We start from the raw sequence: 26,449 nt of genomic DNA, 5'->3' as shown, positions 1-26,449 counted from the left end.
AGTACGGTACAGAAGGTCACTGCTCTACCTACCTCTGTGTCGTCAAGTATACTATCCATCCATACCTGTGGTGCATTTCAGTTTTGCACAGTTTGCTGACCACCAGTTTATAATATATAGCATTACGGTACAGTAGGCCACTGCTCTACCTACCTCTGTGTCGTCAAGTATACTATCCATCCATACCTATGGTGCATTTCAGTTTTGCACAGTTTGCTGACCACCTGTTAGGGTCTCCTGCCCTGTGCTGCCACGTCGTCAAGGCAACCGGGAGACAAGTGCTAGCAGAGTAACCTGAGCGCAGCTGATACTCCGGTTCGGGTCTATTGCTGTGCAGTGGTTACAGGCTCTGTGCACGGCAGGGGATCCGGTGCTGGTTTTTGTGCTCACAGTCTGTGAGGTCTGAGTGGGGCGTAGACAGCACCTGCTATATAAGGCCTCTTCTCAGGTTAAGCAGATGCTGCTGAATCTTTGTTGGTTAGTCAGTTCCTGAAAGTTAGCCAGTACTGTGTAGCTTTGTATTTGTTGTTGCTTACTGCAAATAGGCCTGGGGATTTGGTACTACACTCTGCCAATCCAGACCTAGCAGTAAGACTGGAGTCAGTCGTTTAACTTGCTGGGGTTCTTTTGCTACTCTGTGAACTTAGCAAGTTTGCGGCTGTATTCTCAGATTTGCCTGCCTAAATCCTGTCTCACTGTGCAAGGTGTTCAGGTGTCTGTTTAGTGGCAGTAAGCTGAACCTGTGCACTGCAAGTGAGGATTAGGATTGTGGAGACTCTCCTTGTGTCTATCATTCCATCTCTGACCAAGGAGTTTACTGCCACACCCGTTGGTAACCCTTTAGGGTTTTGCTGTTGCCCTTAGCAACAGCATTTCGGGTTCTCTACGTATTAAAACACAACATCTTGCTTTTTCCATCTGAGCATTACTAATACTAGGGAGACACCCTGGCCCTCATTCCGAGTTGATCGCTCAGTATTTTTCATTGCATCGCAGTGAAATTCCGCTTAGTACGCATGCGCAATATTCGCACTGCGACTGCGCCAAGTAATTTTACAATGGAGATAGTATTTTTACTCACGGCTTTTTCATCGCTCCGGCGATCGTAATGTGATAGACAGGAAATGGGTGTTACTGGGCGGAAACAGGCCGTTTTATGGGCGTGCGGGAAAAAACGCTACCGTTTCCGGAAAAAACGCAGGAGTGGCCGGGGAAACGGGGGAGTGTCTGGGCGAACGCTGGGTGTGTTTGTGACGTCAAAACAGGAACGACAAGCACTGAACTGATCGCACAGGCAGAGTAAGTCTGAAGCTACTCTGAAACTGCTAAGTAGTTAGTAATCGCAATATTGCGAATACATCGGTCGCAATTTTAAGAAGCTAAGATTCACTCCCAGTAGGCGGCGGCTTAGCGTGTGTAACTCTGCTAAAATCGCCTTGCGAGCGATCAACTCGGAATGAGGGCCCCAGTTTCTTAGCCTCTGGGCTTCTCTGTTCACTTTGTGTTTATTTTGTTACCCTATCACCTTCTGTGTACGTAATGTCATATTCCCCAGTCTGTCTGTGAGTTCATTTGTTTTGCATCCCTATCCGTTCAGACACCAGTACATTCCTGCAGGCACTGGTGTGCATAACAGTTCAAACACCAGTACATTCCTGCAGGCACTGGTGTGCATAACAGTTCAGACACCAGTACATTCCTGCAGGCACTGGTGTGCATAACATATTCAGCAGCCTAATACTCCTGTTGAAATTTTGTGGGAATATGGAGCATACCCCTCAAAATACGTTGCAACAGGTGGTCGATCAGGTGCAGGTCCTGACTCGACAATTTAATGATTTGTCCATTAAAATGCACACCTCCCAGGCCGCTGGCGGAGCTCCCGCAGCAGCAGCACCTTCAGGGGTTAAGGAGCCGAAAGTAAATCTCCCGGATCGTTTTTCTGGAGATCGCTCGCAGTTCTTTTGTTTCAAGGAGAGCTGCAAGCTATACTTCCGGCTTAGGCCTCAGTCTTCTGGGTCGGAGATTCAGCGGGTGGGCATAGTGATTTCCTTGCTACAAGGAGACCCACAGGTCTGGGCATATGGGTTGCAGCCTGACTGTCTGTCGCTTAAAAGTGTTGATGCTTTTTTTACGGCCCTGGGCATGTTGTATGATGACCCTGACAAGACGGCCTCAGCCGAGGCTCAGATTTCGATCCTTAAGCAAGGTCGAAGGCCAGTTGAGGTTTACTGTACGGAGTTTCGGAGGTTGGCCCATGATACCCAGTGGAATGACCAAGCCCTGAGACACCAGTACCGAAGAGGTCTTTCTAACCAGATAAAAGACCAACTGGTACAATATCCCTTGCCTGATAGCTTGGATCAGCTCATGCAGTTATCCATCCGGGTGGATAGACGGCTGAGAGAGCGTAGGCTTGAAAGGGAGACAGAGGTTTCCTTCTTTTCCAAGGGAACCTCAGACTCTAAGGAATTTTCCGAGGAGCCTATGCAGATTGGGGCTACCCGCCTCTCCTCGCGTGAGAAGACGCGGAGGAGACAGCAGGGGTTGTGTTTGTACTGTGGGAATAAAGGTCATGTGGTAGTATCATGCCCAGAAAAGCCGGAAAACTTCAGGGCCTGAGGGTGATGGGAAATATCCTGTCAGGTCAGAAGTCAGAATTTCCCAAGAAGACTTTTATCATTCCGGTGACCTTGAAGATCCTCGGTCAAACTGTCAAGACTGAGGCCTTTGTGGACAGTGGGGCCGACGGGGTTTTTATGGACCGCCAATTCGCCCTGAAACACTCTGTTCCCTTAGTACCCTTGGCATCGGAAATTGAGATTTGTGGGTTAAACGGGGAACCGTTATCCCAAGGTAAAATTACCTCTTGCACTAGCCAGATTTCTTTGTTTATTGGAGCCACACACTCTGAAAAATTGTCCTTTTATGTGACTGTCTGTACTTTTGCCCCATTGGTGTTGGGGTTACCCTGGTTAAGGGCCCACAATCCTCAATTTGACTGGGTCTCTGGGGAGATTCTTAGTTGGGGTACTGATTGTTTCAGGAGTTGCTTGAGCCTTCCAGTCAGGCTCTCGCAGCTAAGTTTGCCAGGATTGCCAGGGTGTTATGCAGATTTTGCGGACGTGTTCTCCAAAAAAGTTGCAGAGGTACTACCTCCCCATCGCCCCTATGACTGTGCCATTGATTTGTTGCCAAATGCTAAGCTTCCCAAGAGCAGGTTGTACTCCCTGTCACGTCCTGAGACTCAGGCTATGGCAGAGTACATTCAGGAGAATTTGTCTAAGGGATTTATCAGACCTTCACAGTATCCAGTTGGGTCGGGGTTCTTCTTCGTGGGTAAAATGGACGGTTCGTTGCGACCCTGCATCGACTTCAGGGAATTGAACCGTATCACGATTAAAAACTCATACCCACTGCCTCTTATTTCGGTCTTGTTTGACCAGCTTCGTACTGCCACCATTTTTTCTAAGATTGACCTACGCGGTGCGTACAATCTAATCCGAATAAGAGAGGGGGATGAATGGAAGACTGCCTTTAATACCCACTCAGGGCATTATGAATATTTGGTGATGCCTTTTGGGCTCTGTAATGCCCCGGCAGTCTTCCAGGATTTCATGAATGATGTACTCAGGGAATATTTGGATAGATTCTTAGTTGTATACTTAGATGACATCCTAATCTTCTCCCATTCGCTGGAGGAACATCGGAAGCATGTACGCTTAGTCCTCCAGAAACTCAGAGACCACCGGCTTGGGGCGAAGCTGGAGAAGTGCGAATTTGAAGTTCAGCAAATTGCATTTCTAGGATATATTATCTCCCCAGAAGGTTTCCAAATGGAGGGTTCCAAGGTACAGGCAGTCCTGGATTGGGTGCAGCCCACTAGTTTGAAGGCGCTTCAGCGTTTCCTGGGCTTTGCGAATTTTTATAGACGATTTATCGCTGGATTTTCGTCTATAGTGGCGCCCTTGGTGGCACTCACTAAGAAAGGGGCGGATGTTGCTCACTGGTCTTGTGAGGCTAAAGCGGCTTTTGCCCGTCTCAAAAGGGCATTTGTATCGGCAAGGGGCTGCGACACCCAGATCCAGAGCGTCCTTTTGTGGTGGAGGTGGATGCCTCTGAGATGGGTATTGGGGCAGTGCTCTCTCAGATGGGAGTGTCTGATAATCGCCTTCATCCCTGTGCTTACTTTTCCCGTAAATTTTCGCCTGCCGAGATGAATTATGACGTGGGTAACCGGGAATTGTTGGCTATTAAGGATTGCACTCGAGGAGTGGAGACACTGGCTTGAGGGGGCTAAGTTTGTGGTCTCAATTCTCACCGACCATAAGAATCTGGCATATTTAGAGTCAGCGAAGCGTCTCAATGCCAGGCAGGCACGATGGGCTTTGTTTTTTGCTTGCTTTAATTTTTTGATAACATATCGCCCTGGGTCCAAAAACATCAAGGCTGATGCGCTCTCGCAGAGTTTTGCTCCAATCCAGGAGACCACTGAGGAGCCGTTGCCCATTGTGTCCCCATCATGTATTAAAGTGGGCATTACCCAGGACCTCTTATCATTAGTCCTTAGAACACAGGAGCAGGCTCCTCCAGACCTTCCGGTAGGTCTTTTGTTTGTGCCTCATAGGTTAAGACAGCGAGTGTTCCTGGAATTCCATGCCAAGAAGTCGGCAGGTCACCCGGGTATTGCCAGAACTCGGGAGTTGCTATCTAGGGCGGTGTGGTGGCCCTCGGTGGCTAAGGATGTGGATCAGTGGGTTCGGGCATGTGACATCTGTGCCCGAAATAAGACTCCTAGAGGGGTTCCTGTTGGCCCATTACATCCACTCTCTATCCCATCTAAGCCATGGACCCACATTTCAATGGATTTTGTGGTGGACTTGCCCAAATCCTCGGGGATGACAGCCATCTGGGTTGTCGTTGACAGGTTTTCGAAGATGGCGCACTTCGTTCCACTGGTTGGGCTGCCATCGGCCAGACGCCTTTCTGAATTATTTATGCTGCATGTTGTGCGTCTCCACGGGTTGCCACTTGATGTGGTCTCTGACCGCGGATCCCAGTTTGTGGCCAAATTCTGGAGGGCATTTTGTTCCGATCTCCAGATTTCTGTCAGCTTGTCGTCAGGCTACCATCCGCAGTCTAATGGGCAGACTGAAAGGGTGAACCAGTCCTTGGAGCAGTTCCTCAGGTGTTATGTCTCCAAGTGTCAGACTGACTGGGTTGCTCATCTGTCCATGGCGGAGTTTGCCTATAACAACGCGGCTTACTCTGCTACAGGGATCTCTCCCTTCCTTTGTGTGTATGGGCATCATCCTAAGGCCAATTCTTTTGACCCCCTGGACTCCACGCCTGGTGGTTCCTCTGTGGTTTCGGTCCTTAGAGGTATTTGGAGGAAAGTGAAGAAAGCCCTTGTGTCTGTGTCATTAGTGACCAAAAGGGTTTTTGATAAGCGGAAAAGACCCTGCAGCTTCAAATTAGGAGACTTCGTCTGGTTGTCTACCAAGAATTTGAAGTTGAGACAGCCATCTCATAAGTTAGGCCCCCGGTTCATCGGCCCTTATAAGATCACCAGGGTTATCAATCCGGTGGCATTTCAGTTAGATCTGCCCCGTTCTTTGGGTATCAATAAAACATTTCATTGTTCCCTTTTAATACGGGCGATTAGTAATCCTTCTTCCAGTGGAAGACCTTCCCCTCTTCTGATACGTGGCCAGAGGGAGTTTGTTGTTGAAAGGATTCTTGACTCCAAGATGGTTCGGGGTCGGCTGTCATTTTTGGTGCACTGGAAGGGGTATGGCCCTTAGGAGCGGTCGTGGGGCGCAGTTGTGATCTTCATGCCCCCAGACTGATACGCTCTTTCTTCTCGCAGTTCCCCGATGAACCCGGTAGTAGGGGTTCTTTGACCCCTCATCAGAGGGGGGGTACTGTTAGGGTCTCCTGCCCTGTGCTGCCACGTCGTCAAGGCAACCGGGAGACAAGTGCTAGCAGAGTAACCTGAGCGCAGCTGATACTCCGGTTCGGGTCTTTTGCTGTGCAGTGGTTACAGGCTCTGTGCACGGCAGGGGATCCGGTGCTGGTTTTTGTGCTCACAGTCTGTGAGGTCTGAGTGGGGCGTGGACAGCACCTGTTATATAAGGCCTCTTCTCAGGTTAAGCAGATGCTGCTGAATCTTTGTTGGTTAGTCAGTTCCTGAAAGTTAGCCAGTACTGTGTAGCTTTGTATTTGTTGTTGCTTACTGCAAATAGGCCTGGGGATTTGGTACTACACTCTGCCAATCTAGACCTAGCAGTAAGACTGGAGTCAGTCATTTAACTTGCTGGGGTTCTTTTGCTACTCTGTGAACTTAGCAAGTTTGCGGCTGTATTCTCAGATTTGCCTGCCTAAATCCTGTCTCACTGTGCAAGGTGTTCAGGTGTCAGTTTAGTGGCAGTAAACTGAGCCTGTGCACTGCAAGTGAGGATTAGGATTGTGGAGACTCTCCTTGTGTCTATCATTCCATCTCTGACCAAGGAGTTTACTGCCACACCCGTTGGTAACCCTTTAGGGTTTTGCTGTTGCCCTTAGCAACAGCATTTCGGGTTCTCTACGTATTAAAACACAACATCTTGCTTTTTCCATCTGAGCATTACTAATACTAGGGAGACACCCAGTTTCTTAGCCTCTGGGCTTCTCTGTTCACTTTGTGTTTATTTTGTTACCCTATCACCTTCTGTGTACGTAATGTCATATTCCCCAGTCTGTCTGTGAGTTCATTTGTTTTGCATCCCTATCCGTTCAGACACCAGTACATTCCTGCAGGCACTGGTGTGCATAACAGTTCAAACACCAGTACATTCCTGCAGGCACTGGTGTGCATAACAGTTCAGACACCAGTACATTCCTGCAGGCACTGGTGTGCATAACACCACCAGTATATAATATATAGCAGTACGGTACAGTAGGCCACTGCTCTACCTACCTCTGTGTCATCAAGTATACTATCCATCCATACCTGTGGTGCATTTCAGTTGTGCGCAGTATATATAGTAGTTTGCCATTGCTATTGATACTGGCATATCTTTCCACACATTAAAAAATGGAGAACAAAAATGTGGAGGGTAAAATAGGGAAAGATCAAGATCCACTTCCACCTCGTACTGAAGCTGCTGCCACTAGTCATGGCCGAGAGGATGAAATGCCATCAACGTCGTCTGCCAAGGCCGATGCCCAATGTCATAGTAGAGAGCATGTAAAATCCAAAAAACAAAAGTTCAGTAAAATGACCCAAGAATCTAAATTAAAAGCGTCTGACGAGAAGCGTAAACTTGCCAATATGCCATTTACGACTCGGAGTGGCAAGGAACGGCTGAGGGCCTGGCCTATGTTCATGACTAGTGGTTCAGCTTCACATGAGGATGGAAGCACTCATTCTCCTGCTAGAAAACTTAAAAGAGTTAAGATGGCAAAAGCACAGCAAAGAACTGTGCGTTCTTCTAAATCACAAATCCCCAAGGAGAGTCCAATTGTGTCGGCTGCGATGCCTGACCTTCCCAACACTGGACGGGAAGTTGTGGCGCCTTCCACCATTTGCACGCCCCCTGCAATTGCTGGAAGGAGCACCCGCAGTCCAGTTCCTGAAATTGAAGAAGTCACTATTGAAGTACAACAGGATGAGGATATGGGTGTTGCTGGCGCTGGGGAGGAAATTGACAAGGAGACAAGGAGGATTCTGATGGTGAGGTGGTTTGTTTAAGTCAGGTACCCGGGGAGACACCTGTTGTCTGTGGGACGAATATGGTCATTGACATGCCTGGTCAAAATACAAAAAAAATCACCTCTTCGGTGTGGAATTATTTCAACAGAAATGCGGACAACTGGTGTCAAGCCGTGTGTTGCCTTTGTCAAGCTGTAATAAGTAGAGGTAAGGACGTTAACCACCTAGGAACAACCTCCCTTATACGTCACCTGGACCGCATTCATCAGAAGTCAGTGACAAGTTCAAAAACTTTGGGTGACAGTGGAAGCAGTCCACTGACAACTAAATCCCTTCTTCTTGTAAGCAAGCTCCTGCAAAACACACCACCAGCTCCCTCAGTGTCAATTTCCTCCTTACACAGGAAAGCCAATAGTCCTGCAGGCCATGTCACTGGCAAGTCTTGCGAGTACTCTCCTGCCTGGGATTCCTCCGATGCATCTTTGCGTGTAACGCCTACTGCTGCTGGCGCTGCTGTTGATGCTGCTGGGAGTTGATCGTCATCCCAGAGGGGAAGTCGGAAGACCACTACTACTTCCAGTAAGCAATTGACTGTCCAACAGTCCTTTGCGAGGAAGATGAAATATCACAGCAGTCATCCTGCTGCAAAGCGGATAACTCAGGCCTTGGCCGCCTGGGTGGTGAGAAACGTGTTTCCGGTATCCACCGTTAATTCACAGGGAACTAGAGAATTGATTGAGATACTGTATCCCCGGTACCAAATACCATCTAGGTTTCATTTCTCTAGGCAGGCGATACCGAAAATGTACACAGACCTCAGAAAAAGACTCACCAGTGTCCTAAAAAATGCAGTTGTACTCAATGTCCACTTAACCACGGACATGTGGACAAGTGGAGCAGGGCAGACTCAGGACTATATGACTGTGACAGCCCACTGGGTAGATGTATTGCCTCCCGCAGCAAGAACAGCAGCGGCGGCACCAGTAGCAGCATCTCTCAAACGCCAACTCGTTCCTAGGCAGGCTACGCTTTGTATCACCGCTTTCCATAAGAGGCACACAGCTGACAACCTCTTACGGAAACTGAGGAACGTCATCGCAGAATGGGTTACCCCAATTGGACTCTCCTGGGGATTTGTGACATCAGACATCAGACAACGCCACCAATATTGTGCATGCATTACATCTGGGCAAATTCCAGCATGTCCCATGTTTTGCACATACATTGAATTTGGTGGTGCAGAATTATTTAAAAAATGACTGGGGCGTGCAAGAGATGCTGTAGGTGGCCCGAAGAATTGCGGGCCACTTTCGGCATTCAGCCACCGTGTGCCGAAGACTGAAGCACCAGCAAACACTCCTGAACCTGCCCCTGCCATCATTTGAAGCAAGAGGTGGTAAAGAGGTGGAATTCAACCCTCTATATGCTTCAGAGGATGGAGGAACAGCAAAAGGCCATTCAAGCCTATATAGCTACCTACGATATAGGCAAAGGAGGGGGAATGCACATGAATCAAGCGCAGTGGAGAATGATTTCAACATTGTGCAAGGTTCTGCAACCCTGTGAACTTGCCACACGTGAAGTCAGTTCAGACACTGCCAGCCTGAGTCAGGTCATTCCACTCATAAGGCTTTTGCAGAAGAAGCTGGAGACATTGAAGGAGGAGCTAAAATAGAGCGATTCCGCTAGGCATGTGGGACTTGTGGATGGAGCCCTTAATTCGCTTAACCAGGATTCACGGGTGGTCAATCTATTGAAATCAGAGCACTACATTTTGGACACCGTGCTCGATCCTAGATTTAAAACCTACATTGTATCTCTCTGTCCAGCAGACACAAGTCTGCAGAGGTTCAAAGACCTGTTGGTGAGAAAATTGTCAAGTCAAGCGGAACGTGACATGTCAACAGCTCCTTCTTCACATTCTCCTGCAACTGGGGCTGCGAGGAAAAAAGCTAAGAATTCCGAGCCCACCCGCTGGCGGTGATGCTGGGCAGTCTGGAGCGAGTGCTGACATCTTTTCTGGACTGAAGGACCTGCCAACGATTACTGACATGTCGTCTACTGTCACTGTATATAATTTTGTCACCATTGATAGAATGGTGGAGGATTATATGAGTGACCGCATCCAAGTAGGCACGTCAGACAGTCCGTACGTATACCGGCAGGAAAAAGAGGTAATTTGGAGGCCTTTGCACAAACTGGCTTTATTCTACCTAAGTTGCCCCCCCTCCAGTGTGTACTCCGAAAGAGTGTTTAGTGCAGCTGCTCACCTTGTCAGCAATCGGCGTACGAGGTTACTTCCAGAAAATGTGGAGAAGATGATGTTCATCAAAATTAATTAAAATCAATTCCTCCGCTGAGACATTCACCAGCAATTGCCTCCAGAAAGTACACAGGGACCTGAGATGGTGGATTCCAGTGGGGACGAATTAATAATCTGTGAGGAGGGGGATGTACACAGTGAAAGGGGTGAGGAATCGGATGATGAGGAGGAGGTGGACATCTTGCCTCTGTAGAGCCAGTTTGTGCAAGGAGAGATCGATTGCTTCTTTTTTGGTGGGGGCCCAAACCAATCAGTCATTTCAGTCACAGTCATGTGGCAGACCCTGTGGCTGAAATGATGGGTTCATTAAAGTGTGCATTTCCTGTTTATACAACATAAAGGTGGGTGGGAGGGCCCAAGGACAATTCCATCTTGCACCTCTTTTTTCTTTCGTTTTTCTTTGCATCATGTGCTGTTTGGGGGCTATTTTTTGAAGTGCCATCCTTTCTGACATTGCAGTGCCACTCCTAGATGGGCCAGGTGTTTGTTTCGGCCACTTGGGTCGCTTAGCTTAGTCACACAGCTACCTCATTGCACCTCTTTTTTTCTTCACATCATGTGCTGTTTGGGGACTATTTTTTAAATCTGCCATCCTGCCTGACACTGCAGTGCCACTCCTAGATGGGCCAGGTGTTTGTGTCGGCCACTTGGGTTGCTTAGCTTAGCCATCCAGCGACCTGGGTGCAAATTTTAGTACTAGTAATAATATTGTGAGGTGTGAGGTGTTCAGAATAGACTGGAAATGAGTGGAAATTATGGTTATTGAGGTTAATAATACTATGGGATCAAAATGACCCCCAAATTCTATGATTTAAGCTGTTTTTGCGGGTTTTTTTGTAAAAAAACACCCAAATCCAAAACACACCCGAATCCGACATAAAATTTTCAGTGAGGTTTTGCCAAAATGCGTCTGAATCTAAAACACGGGCGCGGAAACGAATCCAAGACCAAAACACAAAACCCGAAAAATTTCCAGTGCACATCACTAGTAATGAGTCAGTTTGACTCATTACATGCCGCGCTGCTTTGTGCCCCTAGTCAGCGGCGGGCCCCAGTGCAACGCACTGGTTGCACTGGCGGTAGTTCCACCTCTGCACACATTTACCTTACAAGCAGCCGGGAAACTACAGCATCTCCATCTCTCTCACTGACAGCAGCCCTGTTGGGTTTCGTATATATGTCCACCCCACCTGCTCACCCTTCACTATCACTCTCAGCCTCTGCTCTCCTGGTAAAAAAAAAAAAAAAAGGTCTGGCAGCGGATGAGCTGCCCTCAGTAAGTGGCGCCCCTAGGCATGTGCCTCATGTGACTAATGGGATATCTGCCACTAAGTGGGAGGGGCCATTATGTGAAAAGAAAACGATACATTTGCAAGAAGATATAAATATCTCATCACATTAAAATATACTAAAGTAACCATAAGAGTCATTGGGACTAATTCAGACCTGATCACTGCTGTGCTTTTTCGCACAGCAGCGTTCAGGTCTGAACTGCGCATACGCCGGCGCCGCAATGTGCCGGAGCATGGCAGACAGCCAACGGCTGTCTCAGCCATGCAATTGCCTCTGCCTGATTGACAGGCAAAGGCGGTCGCTGAACGGGAGGGGGCGGGCTGGCAGCATTTATCCGCCGTTTAGGGAGCATGGGCCAGGCAACTCAAGCATGCCCAGACCATTGGGGGATGGGCCGCGACAGCTGCGTGACAGCACACACAGTTGCTATGACCCAAGCAGCAACAATTAGCTCCCTGTCAGCGCACAGGAGCTGCGCTGGCAAGGAGCTACTCTTCCAGTACAAAGCACCGCCGCTGTGCAATGCTTTAGTACTGGTGCAACGGGGCAGGGACTGACATGCGGGGCGGACTAGCCCTGTGCTGGGCGTTTCCCCGCATGTCAGGGATGCTGATTGTAGATATGGTAAATTTAGCACATCTACGATCAGGTCTGAATCAGGCCCATTGAGTAGATTTTAGCACTTTCAGTATGATGGATTGTGTAGAGGGTTACTTTTACTAAGTGGTGGCTTTTCAGAGCTGGCAGTTGTTGGCAGTTTTGCATGCAGAATTTAAAGCGGCAATAACTAATAATAAATGCATGATGGGAAACCTGCTGCTGAGATAAATATCATAGAGAGTCGCGTAAAGGACCCATTTAGTATAAACAGTTTCATTATTTGTCCACATAAAAATGCATTGGGCCTGATTCAGAGTCACTGGCAATATCCATGGATTGAAGCAACCTTTTCCTACTGCATCTGTGCGAATATCATTATAGCCTATAGCTGTGCTTGCACTACATGGTGTGGATGCGCAGAGACGCAGTTGCAATTGACACACAGTAGCAGAATGTCTTGGGCGTTCCAGGGCAGTGGTTGGGAGGTGACTAGACAGACGCATGGAGATGGCCCATTTCATGACCTTGTTATGGGAGTGTCGCAGGCACATTGATAAAGTGTGTGTGTACACAGATGTTTTATTATTCTGATTCCTTATTCCTTTTACTCAATCTCTGTCATATGATATACCAGATCAATGCCAACACATCCATGCCAACTACAGCTGTCCTGACAGATCCAGATAATACCGCCCAACTTCCACATTCCAGTGCAGCCAGAGAAGGGAGAAACAGTGCAGAGTCTCCTCAGATACAGAATTGCATAGACATGACTGACACTCAGAGCGTCACAGTTCTCTTGGTGGCCCTTTTAACTGTTATGTTAGTTGTCTCCTATGGGAAATATGCATGGGGAGAAGGAAGATGCCACCTGGACCATTTCCTCTGCCCATTTTAGGGAACTATCTGCAGTTTCAGTCCGAGGGAGTAGTGTCTGGCTTAGTAAAGGTTAGTGCTAGGTTAATGAATTTTGATTTGTGTGTGATTATGTTGTCTCTGAATTAGAGATGAGCGGGTTCGGTTTTTAAGAGAACCGAACCCTACCGAACTTTGCCTTCCGAGCCCGGATTCGGGCAAGTGTTGTGCTGCTTAGTCCAGTCCAGTGTAGTCACTAAGTGTATTGTACTGCATCAGTGCAGGCAGTCACAGTGTTGGTGTTCTCTGCTGCCATATATCCAGTGTAGCTGTATAAAGTGGTGCTGTGTTGTGCAGACCAGTAAAGTGTAGTCAGTGTATTGTGCTGCATCAGTCCAGCCAGTCACAGTGTTGGTGTTCTCTGCTGCCATATATCCAGTGTAGCTGTATGAAGTGGTGCTGTGTTGTGCAGACCTGTGTCCTGTGTCATCAGTAATTCCAGTGACGATATACGCTGCTGCTATATGTCCACTGCTGCATTATAATAATAATTATAACAATAATGTGTTGTGCTGCATCAGACCAGTGGTAGTGTCCTTATCATCAGTAATTCCAGTGACCATGGGGGTCATTCCGAGTTGTTCGCTCGTTGCCGATTTTCGCAACGGAGCGATTAAGGTGAAAATGCGCATGCGCATGTACGCAGTGCGCATGCACTATGTATTTTAACACAAAACTTAGTAGATTTACTCACGTCCGAACAAATTTTATCGGAGTGTGATTGACAGGAAGTGGGTGTTTCTGGGTGGAAACTGACAGTTTTCTGGGAGTTTGCGGAAAAACGCAGGCATGCCAGGATAAAACGTGGGAGTGTCTGGAGAAACGGGGGAGTGGCTGGCTGAACGCAGGGCATGTTTGTGACGTCAAACCAGGAACGAAACGGGCTGAGCTGATCGCAGTGTAGGAGTAAGTCTCGAGCTGCTCAAAAACTGCTAAGAATTTTCTATTCGCAATTCTGCTAAACTTTTGTTCGCAAATCAGCTAAGTGAAGATACACTCCCAGAGGGCGGCGGCCTAGCGTTTGCAATGCTACTAAAAGCAGCTAGCGAGCGAACAGCTCGGAATGAGGGCCCATATACGCTGCTGCTATATGTCCGCTACTGCAGTAAATTAATTATAACAACAACCTGTTGTGCTGCATCAGAACAGTGGTAGTGTCCTGTCTCATCAGTCATTCCAGTGACGATATACGCTGCTGCTATATGTCCACTGCTGCAGTATAATAATTATAACAACAACCTGTTGTGCTGCATCAGAACAGTGGTAGTGTCCTGTCTTATCAGTCATTCCTGTGCCACATATTGTCTTATATAACTCCCAAAAAATAATGGAGAACAAAAATTTTGAGGAGAAAATAGGGAAAGATCAAGAAGAACCACTTCCTCCTAGTGCTGAAGATGCTGCCACTAGCCATGACATAGACGATGAAATGCCATCAACGTTGTCTGCCAAGGCCAATGCCCAATGTGATAGTAGAGGACATATAAAATCCAAACAGCCAATGTTCAGTAAAAAGACCCAAAAAAAGAAAATGGTCTGAGGAGAAACGTAAACTTGCCATTATGCCATTTTCGACACGGAGTAGCAAGTAACGGCTGAGGCCCTGGCCTATGTTCATGACTAGTGGTTCAGCTTCACATGACAATGGAAGCCCTCAAAACTGAGGCCTTGACACTTATGTTGCTGTTAGACGTGCGCCCAGGATATGCCATTAGTGCAGTGGTATTTAGACAATTGATGGAGGTATTGTGTCACCAGTACCAAATCCCATCTAGATTCCATTTCACTAGGCAGGCGATAGTGAGATTTTGCCATTTAATTCCAGTGATTTGGACGTATAATTACAGTGAGTTTGCACATTAATGTCAGTGATTTCTAATTATTAATTACAGTGATCTTGCCATTTAATTCCAGTGATTTGGATGTATAATTACAGTGATTTTGCCAATTAATGTCAGTGATTTACAATTATTAATTACAGTGAACTTGCCAATTAATTCCAGTGATTTGGACGTATAATTCCAATTGGAATTGTTTGTGTCGCTTGGCTTAGTCATATAGCTACCTCATTGCACCTCTTCGACATCTTTGCATGAGGTGCTGTTTGGGGCCTAGTTTTCGATAAGTGCCATCCTGTGTGACACTGCCGTATGAGTCCAGGGGTACTGCTGTATTAGTCCTGGGGTACTGCCGTATAAGTCCACCAATTGCAGTTTTTTTTTTAAGTGACTGGAGCGTGCTGGAGATGCTGTCAGTGGACAGAACAATTGCGGCCCACTCTCGACATTCAGCCACTGCATGACACTACTAGATGGGCCAGGTGGTTGTGTCGCTTAGCTTAGTCATACAGCAACCTCGGTGCACCTTTTTTTCTTCTTTGCATCATGTGCTGTTAGGGGCCTTTTTTTGATATCTGCAGTGTCATGCCTAGATGGGCCAATTGTTTTTGTCGCTTGGCTTACGCATACAACTACCTCATTGCAATTCTTTTTCTTCTTTGCATCATGTGCTGTTTGGAGCCTTTTTTTTTATACCTGCCCTCCTGTATGACACTGCAGTGCCACTCCTAGATGGGCCAGATTTTTGTGTTGTCCACTTGTGTTGCTTAGCTTAGTCTTCCAGCAACCTCAGTGAAACCTTTTGACCTAAAAACAATACTGTGAGGTGTTCAGTGTTCAGAATAAACTGGAAGTGAGTGGAAATGATTGTTATTGAGGTTAATAATACTGTAAGAGCAATATTACCCTCAAAGTCTGTGAATTTAGCTGTTTTTATGTTTTGTTTTCCAAACATCATCCAGATCCAAAACCAAAGCCAAAACACAAAAGAGTGGTTTTGGCAGAACCAAGCCAAAACCAAAACACGAAAGTGTAATTAGAACCAAAACCAAAACACAAAACACGAAAAGTGCCCGCCGCACATCTCTACTCTGAATGAGGTGAATAATTTGGTTGTGCCCCAAGGCCACTAGGCACAACTTTATTGACTTATCTCCCTGCCCCCACCCCCAAAATAAAATTAAAAATTGATGCCTCTTACTCAGGGCTGCCATCAGAAATTGTGGGGTCCAGACTAACCAAATAGACAGGGCCAATTCTCCACCGTCCTCCACTGCAGAGGGAGGTGGAGAGGAAAAATGAATAGGAGATGACTGGGGAGAAGGGGTGATTAACCTAGCAGAGGGGTGGCTGGCTGGCTGACAGAAGCAGTGGGGAGGAGGAGGGATCTTGGGGCACCAGCAGGGGGAGCAATAGCAAACAGGGACATCTGCTCTGAACGGATCACCTTTCACCCCTTCTTGTCTCTGCCCAATGTGCTCTTTCCTACTCCTCACCACTGAGCTGACAGGCTGGCCGCTGGCAGGTCTAGCTGGTGTGAAGCCGCACTGGAGTGTGCGCCGGACAGCATGTGTGTGTGCATGTGGGGCCAGACAGATGGGAGCCACAAGGAGCTGTTATGGGGGGTGTCACCAGCAGCCAGGCCCTGCTTCCACCGGGTGCTGAAGGCTGAGCACACGTTGTATATGGCTGCAGCAGCAGCTCACTGGGCTCACCCCTCTGCCCACAGCTGCAGCTACGTTATCAACTTCCCTACATCCTGGAGCAACTTCTGCCAGGATCGGGCCTCCCTAGCTGTCTGGGCCTGGTACAGCAGTCCTTGTAGCACCCCGCTGATGGCGGCCCTGCTCTTACTGTTACCACCCCATAGCCTTTCTCGTTATCCCTCTCATATCTCTCTAGTTACCCTCAAGTCTCTCTGCCCCACCTCACACTTCTTTCCTCACACCTCCCTGCCTCACCTCAGCTTACACTTTTCCCCTCACACCTCACTGATCCACCCCTCCCTCAGCTCACTGCCCCATCACACCTCACTGCCCACATAACTGTTCCCCAACCCATCACTACCCCCCCACAACCCACATTGCTCCCATAACAGCTCACTGTTCCATCATCCACACCCCTACACAACTACCCACTACTGCTCACACACACACACACACACACACACACACACACACACACACACTCACTCACACTCACTGCACACATACACACACACTACCCATATACAGACACACACTGCACACACACACACACACACACACACACTGCACACACACACTGCACACATACACACACTGCCCACATACAGACACACACTGCACATAAACACACACAATGCGCACACACAAAGACTGCATACATAAACACACACGTTTACCTCACAAGCAGCCAGGAAACTACAGCATCTCCATCTCTCTCACTGACAGCAGCCCTGTTGGGTTTCGTGTATGTCAACCCCACCTGCACACCCTTCACTATCGCTCTCAGCCTCTGCTCTTTTGGTAAAAAAAAAAAAGGCCTGGCAGCGGATGAGCTTCCCTCAGTAAGTGGCGCCCCTAGGAATGTGCCTCACGTGACTAATGGGATATCTGCCACTAGGTGGGAGGGGCCATTATCTGAAAAGAAAAAGATACATTTGCAAGAAGATACAAATAGCTTGTCACATTAAAATTAGAGATGAGCGCCTGAAATTTTTCGGGTTTTGTGTTTTGGTTTTGGGTTCGGTTCCGCGGCCGTGTTTTGGGTTCGAACGCGTTTTGGCAAAACCTCACCGAATTTTTTTTGTCGGATTCGGGTGTGTTTTGGATTCGGGTGTTTTTTTCAAAAAACACTAAAAAACAGCTTAAATCATAGAATTTGGGGGTCATTTTGATCCCAAAGTATTATTAACCTCAAAAACCATAATTTACACTCATTTTCAGTCTATTCTGAATACCTCACACCTCACAATATTATTTTTAGTCCTAAAATTTGCACCGAGGTCGCTGTGTGAGTAAGATAAGCGACCCTAGTGGCCGACACAAACACCGGGCCCATCTAGGAGTGGCACTGCAGTGTCACGCAGGATGTCCCTTCCAAAAAACCCTCCCCAAACAGCACATGACGCAAAGAAAAAAAGAGGCGCAATGAGGTAGCTGTGTGAGTAAGATTAGCGACCCTAGTGGCCGACACAAACACCGGGCCCATCTAGGAGTGGCACTGCAGTGTCACGCAGGATGGCCCTTCCAAAAAACCCTCCCCAAACAGCACATGACGCAAAGAAAAAAAGAGGCGCAATGAGGTAGCTGTGTGAGTAAGATTAGCGACCCTAGTGGCCGACACAAACACCGGGCCCATCTAGGAGTGGCACTGCAGTGTCACGCAGGATGTCCCTTCCAAAAAACCCTCCCCAAACAGCACATGACGCAAAGAAAAAAAGAGGCGCAATGAGGTAGCTGTGTGAGTAAGATTAGCGACCCTAGTGGCCGACACAAACACCGGGCCCATCTAGGAGTGGCACTGCAGTGTCACGCAGGATGTCCCTTCCAAAAAACCCTCCCCAAACAGCACATGACGCAAAGAAAAAAAGAGGCGCAATGAGGTAGCTGACTGTGTGAGTAAGATTAGCGACCCTAGTGGCCGACACAAACACCGGGCCCATTTAGGAGTGGCACTGCAGTGTCACGCAGGATGTCCCTTCCAAAAAACCCTCCCCAATCAGCACATGATGCAAAGAAAAAGAAAAGAAAAAAGAGGTGCAAGATGGAATTGTCCTTGGGCCCTCCCACCCACCCTTATGTTGTATAAACAAAACAGGACATGCACACTTTAACCAACCCATCATTTCAGTGACAGGGTCTGCCACACGACTGTGACTGATATGACGGGTTGGTTTGGACCCCCCCAAAAAAGAAGCAATTAATCTCTCCTTGCACAAACTGTCTCTACAGAGGCAAGATGTCCACCTCATCATCACCCTCCGATATATCACCGTGTACATCCCCCTCCTCACAGATTATCAATTCGTCCCCACTGGAATCCACCATCTCAGCTCCCTGTGTACTTTGTGGAGGCAATTGCTGCTGGTCAATGTCTCCGCGGAGGAATTGATTATAATTCATTTTAATGAACATCATCTTCTCCACATTTTCTGGATGTAACCTCGTACGCCGATTGCTGACAAGGTGAGCGGCGGCACTAAACACTCTTTCGGAGTACACACTTGTGGGAGGGCAACTTAGGTAGAATAAAGCCAGTTTGTGCAAGGGCCTCCAAATTGCCTCTTTTTCCTGCCAGTATAAGTACGGACTGTGTGACGTGCCTACTTGGATGCGGTCACTCATATAATCCTCCACCATTCTATCAATGTTGAGAGAATCATATGCAGTGACAGTAGACGACATGTCCGTAATCGTTGTCAGGTCCTTCAGTCCGGACCAGATGTCAGCATCAGCAGTCGCTCCAGACTGCCCTGCATCACCGCCAGCGGGTGGGCTCGGAATTCTGAGCCTTTTCCTCGCACCCCCAGTTGCGGGAGAATGTGAAGGAGGAGATGTTGACAGGTCGCGTTCCGCTTGACTTGACAATTTTGTCACCAGCAGGTCTTTCAACCCCAGCAGACTTGTGTCTGCCGGAAAGAGAGATCCAAGGTAGGCTTTAAATCTAGGATCGAGCACGGTGGCCAAAATGTAGTGCTCTGATTTCAACAGATTGACCACCCGTGAATCCTTGTTAAGCGAATTAAGGGCTCCATCCACAAGTCCCACATGCCTAGCGGAATCGCTCCGTGTTAGCTCCTCCTTCAATGTCTCCAGCTTCTTCTGCAAAAGCCTGATGAGGGGAATGACCTGACTCAGGCTGGCAGTGTCTGAACTGACTTCACGTGTGGCAAGTTCAAAGGGCATCAGAACCTTGCACAACGTTGAAATCATTCTCCACTGCGCTTGAGACAGGTGCATTCCACCTACTATATCGTGCTCAATTGTATAGGCTTGAATGGCCTTTTGCTGCTCCTCCAACCTCTGAAGCATATAGAGGGTTGAATTCCACCTCGTTACCACTTCTTGCTTCAGATGATGGCAGGGCAGGTTCAGTAGTTTTTGGTGGTGCTCCAGTCTTCTGTACGTGGTGCCTGTACGCCGAAAGTGTCCCGCAATTCTTCTGGCCACCGACAGCATCTCTTGCACGCCCCTGTCGTTTTTTAAAAAATTCTGCACCACCAAATTCAAGGTATGTGCAAAACATGGGACGTGCTGGAATTTGCCCATATTTAATGCACACACAATATTGCTGGCGTTGTCCGATGCCACAAATCCACAGGAGAGTCCAATTGGGGTAAGCCATTCCGCGATGATCTTCCTCAGTTGCCGTAAGAGGTTTTCAGCTGTGTGCGTATTCTGGAAAGCGGTGATACAAAGCGTAGCCTGCCTAGGAAAGAGTTGGCGTTTGCGAGATGCTGCTACTGGTGCCGCCGCTGCTGTTCTTGCGGCGGGAGTCCATACATCTACCCAGTGGGCTGTCACAGTCATATAGTCCTGACCCTGCCCTGCTCCACTTGTCCACATGTCCGTGGTTAAGTGGACATTGGGTACAACTGCATTTTTTAGGACACTGGTGAGTCTTTTTCTGAGGTCCGTGTACATTCTTGGTATCGCCTGCCTAGAGAAGTGGAACCTAGATGGTATTTGGTAACGGGGGCACACTGCCTCAATAAATTGTCTAGTTCCCTGTGAACTAACGGCGGATACCGGACGCACGTCTAACACCAACATAGTTGTCAAGGCCTCAGTTATCCGCTTTGCAGTAGGATGACTGCTGTGATATTTCATCTTCCTCGCAAAGGACTGTTGAACAGTCAATTGCTTACTGGAAGTAGTACAAGTGGGCTTACGACTTCCCCTCTGGGATGACCATCGACTCCCAGCGGCAACAACAGCAGCGCCAGCAGCAGTAGGCGTTACACGCAAGGATGCATCGGAGGAATCCCAGGCAGGAGAGGACTCGTCAGAATTGCCAGTGACATGGCCTGCAGGACTATTGGCATTCCTGGGGAAGGAGGAAATTGACACTGAGGGAGTTGGTGGGGTGGTTTGCGTGAGCTTGGTTACAAGAGGAAGGGATTTACAGGTCAGTGGACTGCTTCCGCTGTCACCCAAAGTTTTTGAACTTGTCACTGACTTATTATGAATGCGCTGCAGGTGACGTATAAGGGAGGATGTTCCGAGGTGGTTAACGTCCTTACCCCTACTTATTACAGCTTGACAAAGGGAACACACGGCTTGACACCTGTTGTCCGCATTTCTGGTGAAATACCTCCACACCGAAGAGCTGATTTTTTTGGTATTTTCACCTGGCATGTCAACGGCCATATTCCTCCCACGGACAACAGGTGTCTCCCCGGGTGCCTGACTTAAACATACCACCTCACCATCAGAATCCTCCTGGTCAATTTCCTCCCCAGCGCCAGCAACACCCATATCCTCCTCATCCTGGTGTACTTCAACACTGACATCTTCAATCTGACTATCAGGAACTGGACTGCGGGTGCTCCTTCCAGCACTTGCAGGGGGCGTGCAAATGGTGGAAGGCGCATGCTCTTCACGTCCAGTGTTGGGAAGGTCAGGCATCGCAACCGACACAATTGGACTCTCCTTGTGGATTTGGGATTTCGAAGAATGCACAGTTCTTTGCTGTGCTGCTTTTGCCAGCTTGAGTCTTTTCATTTTTCTAGCGAGAGGCTGAGTGCTTCCATCCTCATGTGAAGCTGAACCACTAGCCATGAACATAGGCCAGGGCCTCAGCCGTTCCTTGCCACTCCGTGTGGTAAATGGCATATTGGCAAGTTTACGCTTCTCCTCCGACAATTTTATTTTAGGTTTTGGAGTCCTTTTTTTTCTGATATTTGGTGTTTTGGATTTGACATGCTCTGTACTATGACATTGGGCATCGGCCTTGGCAGACGACGTTGCTGGCATTTCATCGTCTCGGCCATGACTAGTGGCAGCAGCTTCAGCACGAGGTGGAAGTGGATCTTGATCTTTCCCTAATTTTGGAACCTCAACATTTTTGTTCTCCATATTTTAATAGGCACAACTAAAAGGCACCTCAGGTAAACAATGGAGATGGATACTAGTATACAATTATGGACTGCCTGCCGACTGCAGACACAGAGGTAGCCACAGCCGTGAACTACCGTACTGTACTGTGTCTGCAGCTAATATAGACTGGTTGATAAAGAGAAGATGTCTATGTAACTATGTATGTATAAAGAAGACTGAAAAAAATCCACGGTTAGGTGGTATACAATTATGGACGGACTGCCTGCCGAGTGCAGACACAGAGGTAGCCACAGCCGTGAACTACCGTACTGTACTGTGTCTGCAGCTAATATAGACTGGTTGATAAAGAGAAGATGTCTATGTAACTATGTATGTATAAAGAAGAATGAAAAAAATCCACGGTTAGGTGGTATACAATTATGGACGGACTGCCTGCCGAGTGCAGACACAGAGGTAGCCACAGCCGTGAACTACCGTACTGTACTGTGTCTGCAGCTAATATAGACTGGTTGATAAAGAGAAGATGTCTATGTAACTATGTATGTATAAAGAAGAATGAAAAAAACCCACGGTTAGGTGGTATACAATTATGGACGGACTGCCTGCCGAGTGCAGACACAGAGGTAGCCACAGCCGTGAACTACCGTACTGTACTGTGTCTGCAGCTAATATAGACTGGTTGATAAAGAGAAGATGTCTATGTAACTATGTATGTATAAAGAAGAATGAAAAAAAACCACGGTTAGGTGGTATACAATTATGGACGGACTGCCTGCCGAGTGCAGACACAGAGGTAGCCACAGCCGTGAACTACCGTACTGTACTGTGTCTGCAGCTAATATAGACTGGTTGATAAAGAGAAGATGTCTATGTAACTATGTATGTATAAAGAAGAATGAAAAAAATCCACGGTTAGGTGGTATTACAATTATGGACGGACTGCCTGCCGAGTGCAGAGACACAGAGGTAGCCACAGCCGTGAACTACCGTACTGTGTCTGCTGCGACTGGATGATAAATGATATAAAAATATATATATATATCACTACTGCAGCCGGACAGGTATATATTATATATTATATAATGACGGACCTGCTGGACACTGTCTGTCAGCAGAATGAGTTTTATTTTTATAGAATTAAAAAAAAAAAAACACAAGTGAAGTCACACGACGAGTGTTTAACTTTTTCAGGCAATCACAATATAAGTATACTACTAACTATACTGGTGGTCAGTGTGGTCAGGTCACTGGTCAGTCACACTGGCAGTGGCACTCCTGCAGCAAAAGTGTGCACTGTTTAATTTTAATATAATATGTACTCCTGGCTCCTGCTATAACCTATAACTGGCACTGCAGTAGTGCTCCCCAGTCTCCCCCACAATTATAAGCTGTGTGAGCTGAGCAGTCAGACAGATATATAATATATATAGATGATGCAGCACACTGGCCTGAGCCTGAGCAGTGCACTGCACAGTGCACACAGATATGGTATGTGACTGACTGAGTCACTGTGTGTATCGCTTTTTTCAGGCAGAGAACGGATATATTAAATAAACTGCACTGTGTGTCTGGTGGTCACTCACTATATAATATATTATGTACTCCTGGCTCCTGCTATAACCTATAACTGGCACTGCAGTAGTGCTCCCCAGTCTCCCCCACAATTATAAGCTGTGTGAGCTGAGCAGTCAGACAGATATATATAATATTATATATAGATAATAGATGATGCAGCACACTGGCCTGAGCCTGAGCAGTGCACACAGATATGGTATGTGACTGACTGAGTCACTGTGTGTATCGCTTTTTTCAGGCAGAGAACGGATATATTAAATAAACTGCACTGTGTGTCTGGTGGTCACTCACTATATAATATATTATGTACTCCTGGCTCCTGCTATAACCTATAACTGGCACTGCAGTAGTGCTCCCCAGTCTCCCCCACAATTATAAGCTGTGTGAGCTGAGCAGTCAGACAGATATATATAATATTATATATAGATAATAGATGATGCAGCACACTGGCCTGAGCCTGAGCAGTGCACACAGATATGGTATGTGACTGACTGAGTCACTGTGTGTATCGCTTTTTTTCAGGCAGAGAACGGATATATTAAATAAACTGCACTGTGTGTCTGGTGGTCACTCACTATATAATATATTATGTACTCCTGGCTCCTGCTATAACCTATAACTGGCACTGCAGTAGTGCTCCCCAGTCTCCCCCACAATTATAAGCTGTGTGAGCTGAGCAGTCAGACAGATATATATAATATTATATATAGATAATAGATGATGCAGCACACTGGCCTGAGCCTGAGCAGTGCACACAGATATGGTATGTGACTGAGTCACTGTGTGCTGTGTATCGCTTTTTTCAGGCAGAGAACGGATTATAAAGTAAACTGCACTGTCCTCACTAGTAAACTCTCTCCACTCAGTCTCTACACTTCTACAGTAACAGTACTCCTCCTAGTCAGCTCCAGTAAATCTCTCTCAGGGGCTGATTTATTAAGCTCGGTGAAGTGATAAAGTGGAAGGTGATAAAGGACCAGCCAATCAGATCCTAACTGCCATGTAACAGACTGGGTTTGAAAAATGACAGTCAGGAGCTGGCTGGCTGGTCCTTTATTACCTTCCACTTTATCACTTCACCAGGGTTAATAAATCTGCCCCTCAGTCTCTTATAATCTAAATGGAGAGGACGCCAGCCACGTCCTCTCCCTATCAATCTCAATGCACGTGTGAAAATGGCGGCGACGCGCGGCTCCTTATATAGAATCCGAGTCTCGCGAGAATCCGACAGCGTCATGATGACGTTCGGGCGCGCTCGGGTTAACCGAGCAAGGCGGGAAGATCCGAGTCTGCTCGGACCCGTGAAAAAAACCATGAAGTTCTGGCGGGTTCGGATTCAGAGAAACCGAACCCGCTCATCTCTAATTAAAATATACTAAAGCATCTCTAAGAGTCATTGGGCCTAATTCAGACCTGATCGCTGCTGTGCGTTTTCGCACTGCAGCGTTCAGGTCTGAACTGCGCATATGCCGGCGCCGTAATGTGCCGGTGCATGGCAGACAGCAAGCGGCTGTCTCAGCCCTGAGATCGCCTCTGCCTGATTGACAGGCAGAGGCAATCGCTGGACAGGAGGCGGGCTGGCAGTATTTAGCCGCCGTTTAGGGAGCACGGTCCAGGCAACGCAAGCGTGCCCGGACCATTGGGGGGGGGGGCAGGGCGCTGAGGCTGTGTGACAGCACACACAGCCGCTGCGACCCGAGCAGCAACAATTAGCTCCCTGTCAGCACCGCCGCTGTGCAATGCTTTTGTACTGGTGCGACGGGGCAGAGACTGACATGCGGGGCAGACTAGCCCTGTGCTGGGCGTTTCCCCGCATGTCAGGGAAGCTGATCGTAGATGTGCTAAATTTAGCACATCTACGATCAGGTCTGAATCAGGCCCATTGAGTAGATTTTAGCACTTTCAGTATGGTGGAATGTGCAGAGGGTAACTTTTACTAAGTGGTGGTATTTCAGAGCTGCTAATTGTTGGAAGTTTTGCATGCAGAATTTAAAGCAGCAATAACTAATAATAAATGCATGATGGGAAACCTGCTGCTGAGATAAATATCATAGAGAGACGATTTAAGGATCCATTTAGTATAAACAGATTAATTATTTGTCCACATAAACTTGTATTGGGCCTGATTCAGAGTCACTGGCAATGTCCATGGATTGAAGCAACCTTTTCCTACTGCATCTGTGCGAATATCATTAAAGCCTATAGCTGTGCTTGCACTACATGGTGTCGATGCGCAGAGATGCAGTTGCAATTGATACACACGGTATCAGAATGTCTTGGGCGTTCCAGGGCAGTGGCTGGGAGGTAACTAGACAGACGCATGGAGATGGCCCATTTCATAGCCTTGTTATGGGAGTGTCGCAGGCACGTTGTTAAAGTGGCTGTGTACACAGATGTTTCATTGATCACTTTGGAGGCCGTACTCTGCCTAATTCAGACCTGATCGCAGCAGCAAAGTTTTTCTCTAATGGGCAAAACCATGTGCACTGCATGAGGGGAAGATGTAACATGTGCTGTCAATCAGGCAGAGGCAGGGGGTCGCCGGGTTATGTTGCGGTTACTAACGGAAGCGTTCGCAGCGGCGACCGCTAAGAAGAGTGACAGGAAGGAGGCGTGGATGTGCAGATCCGGAATATTGGAGAGCCTATTCGGGGAGTGGTGAGTAAAACGTAGGCGTGTCCAGGACAACGGAGGACGGAGGTGTGATGTCAAAGCCGGACCCATCAGCGCTGGATCCATCGCACAGGGTAAATCTGTCTAGCCCTAGTCTATTGCTGCTTGACATTTTTTTAGCATAGCAGGGCTGCACAAGCGATCGCAGCCCTGCTAAGCTAAAATACACTCCTCCATAGGCGTGGACTATTGATCGCAGTAGCAGCTAAAAGTTGGCTGGCTGCGATCAACTCGGAATGACCAACCATGTGCGCTGCAGGGGGGACAGATATAACATGTACAGAGAGAGTTAGATTTGGGTGGGGTTTATTCAAACTGAAATCTAAATTGCAGTGTAAAAATAAAGCAGCCAGTATTTACCCTACATAGAGACAAAATAACCCACCCAAATCTAACTCTCTCTGCAAATGTTATATCTGCCCCTCCCTGCAGTGCACATAGGTGGTCATTCCGAGTTGTTCGCTCGTTAAATTTTTTCGCATCGCCGCGATTTTTT

General features: G+C 47.7%; 1 protein-coding gene across 3 annotated transcripts in view; it reads left to right on the top strand.

Moving 5' to 3' along the window:
* LOC134949271 (cytochrome P450 2A6-like) overlaps positions 1-26,449 on the top strand; it is a 192,714-nt gene that overhangs the window by 5,643 nt on the left and 160,622 nt on the right. Inside the window, exon 1 of one of the 3 annotated variants that reach the window (XM_063937765.1) lies at positions 12,635-12,857. The exons of the other annotated variants lie outside the window; for them this stretch is intronic. Coding sequence (XP_063793835.1) covers positions 12,759-12,857 — 99 coding nt within the window. The 5' untranslated portion in view covers positions 12,635-12,758. Of the gene's footprint in view, positions 1-12,634; positions 12,858-26,449 lie in introns of those variants that run through there. 3 annotated transcript variants of the gene reach the window in all.

Source organism: Pseudophryne corroboree, chromosome 8 (assembly GCF_028390025.1).
Source record: "Pseudophryne corroboree isolate aPseCor3 chromosome 8, aPseCor3.hap2, whole genome shotgun sequence".
Lineage (NCBI taxonomy): Eukaryota > Metazoa > Chordata > Amphibia > Anura > Myobatrachidae > Pseudophryne > Pseudophryne corroboree.
Note: the sequence above shows the minus strand (reverse complement) of the source record. Positions and strands in the feature narration are given on the sequence as shown.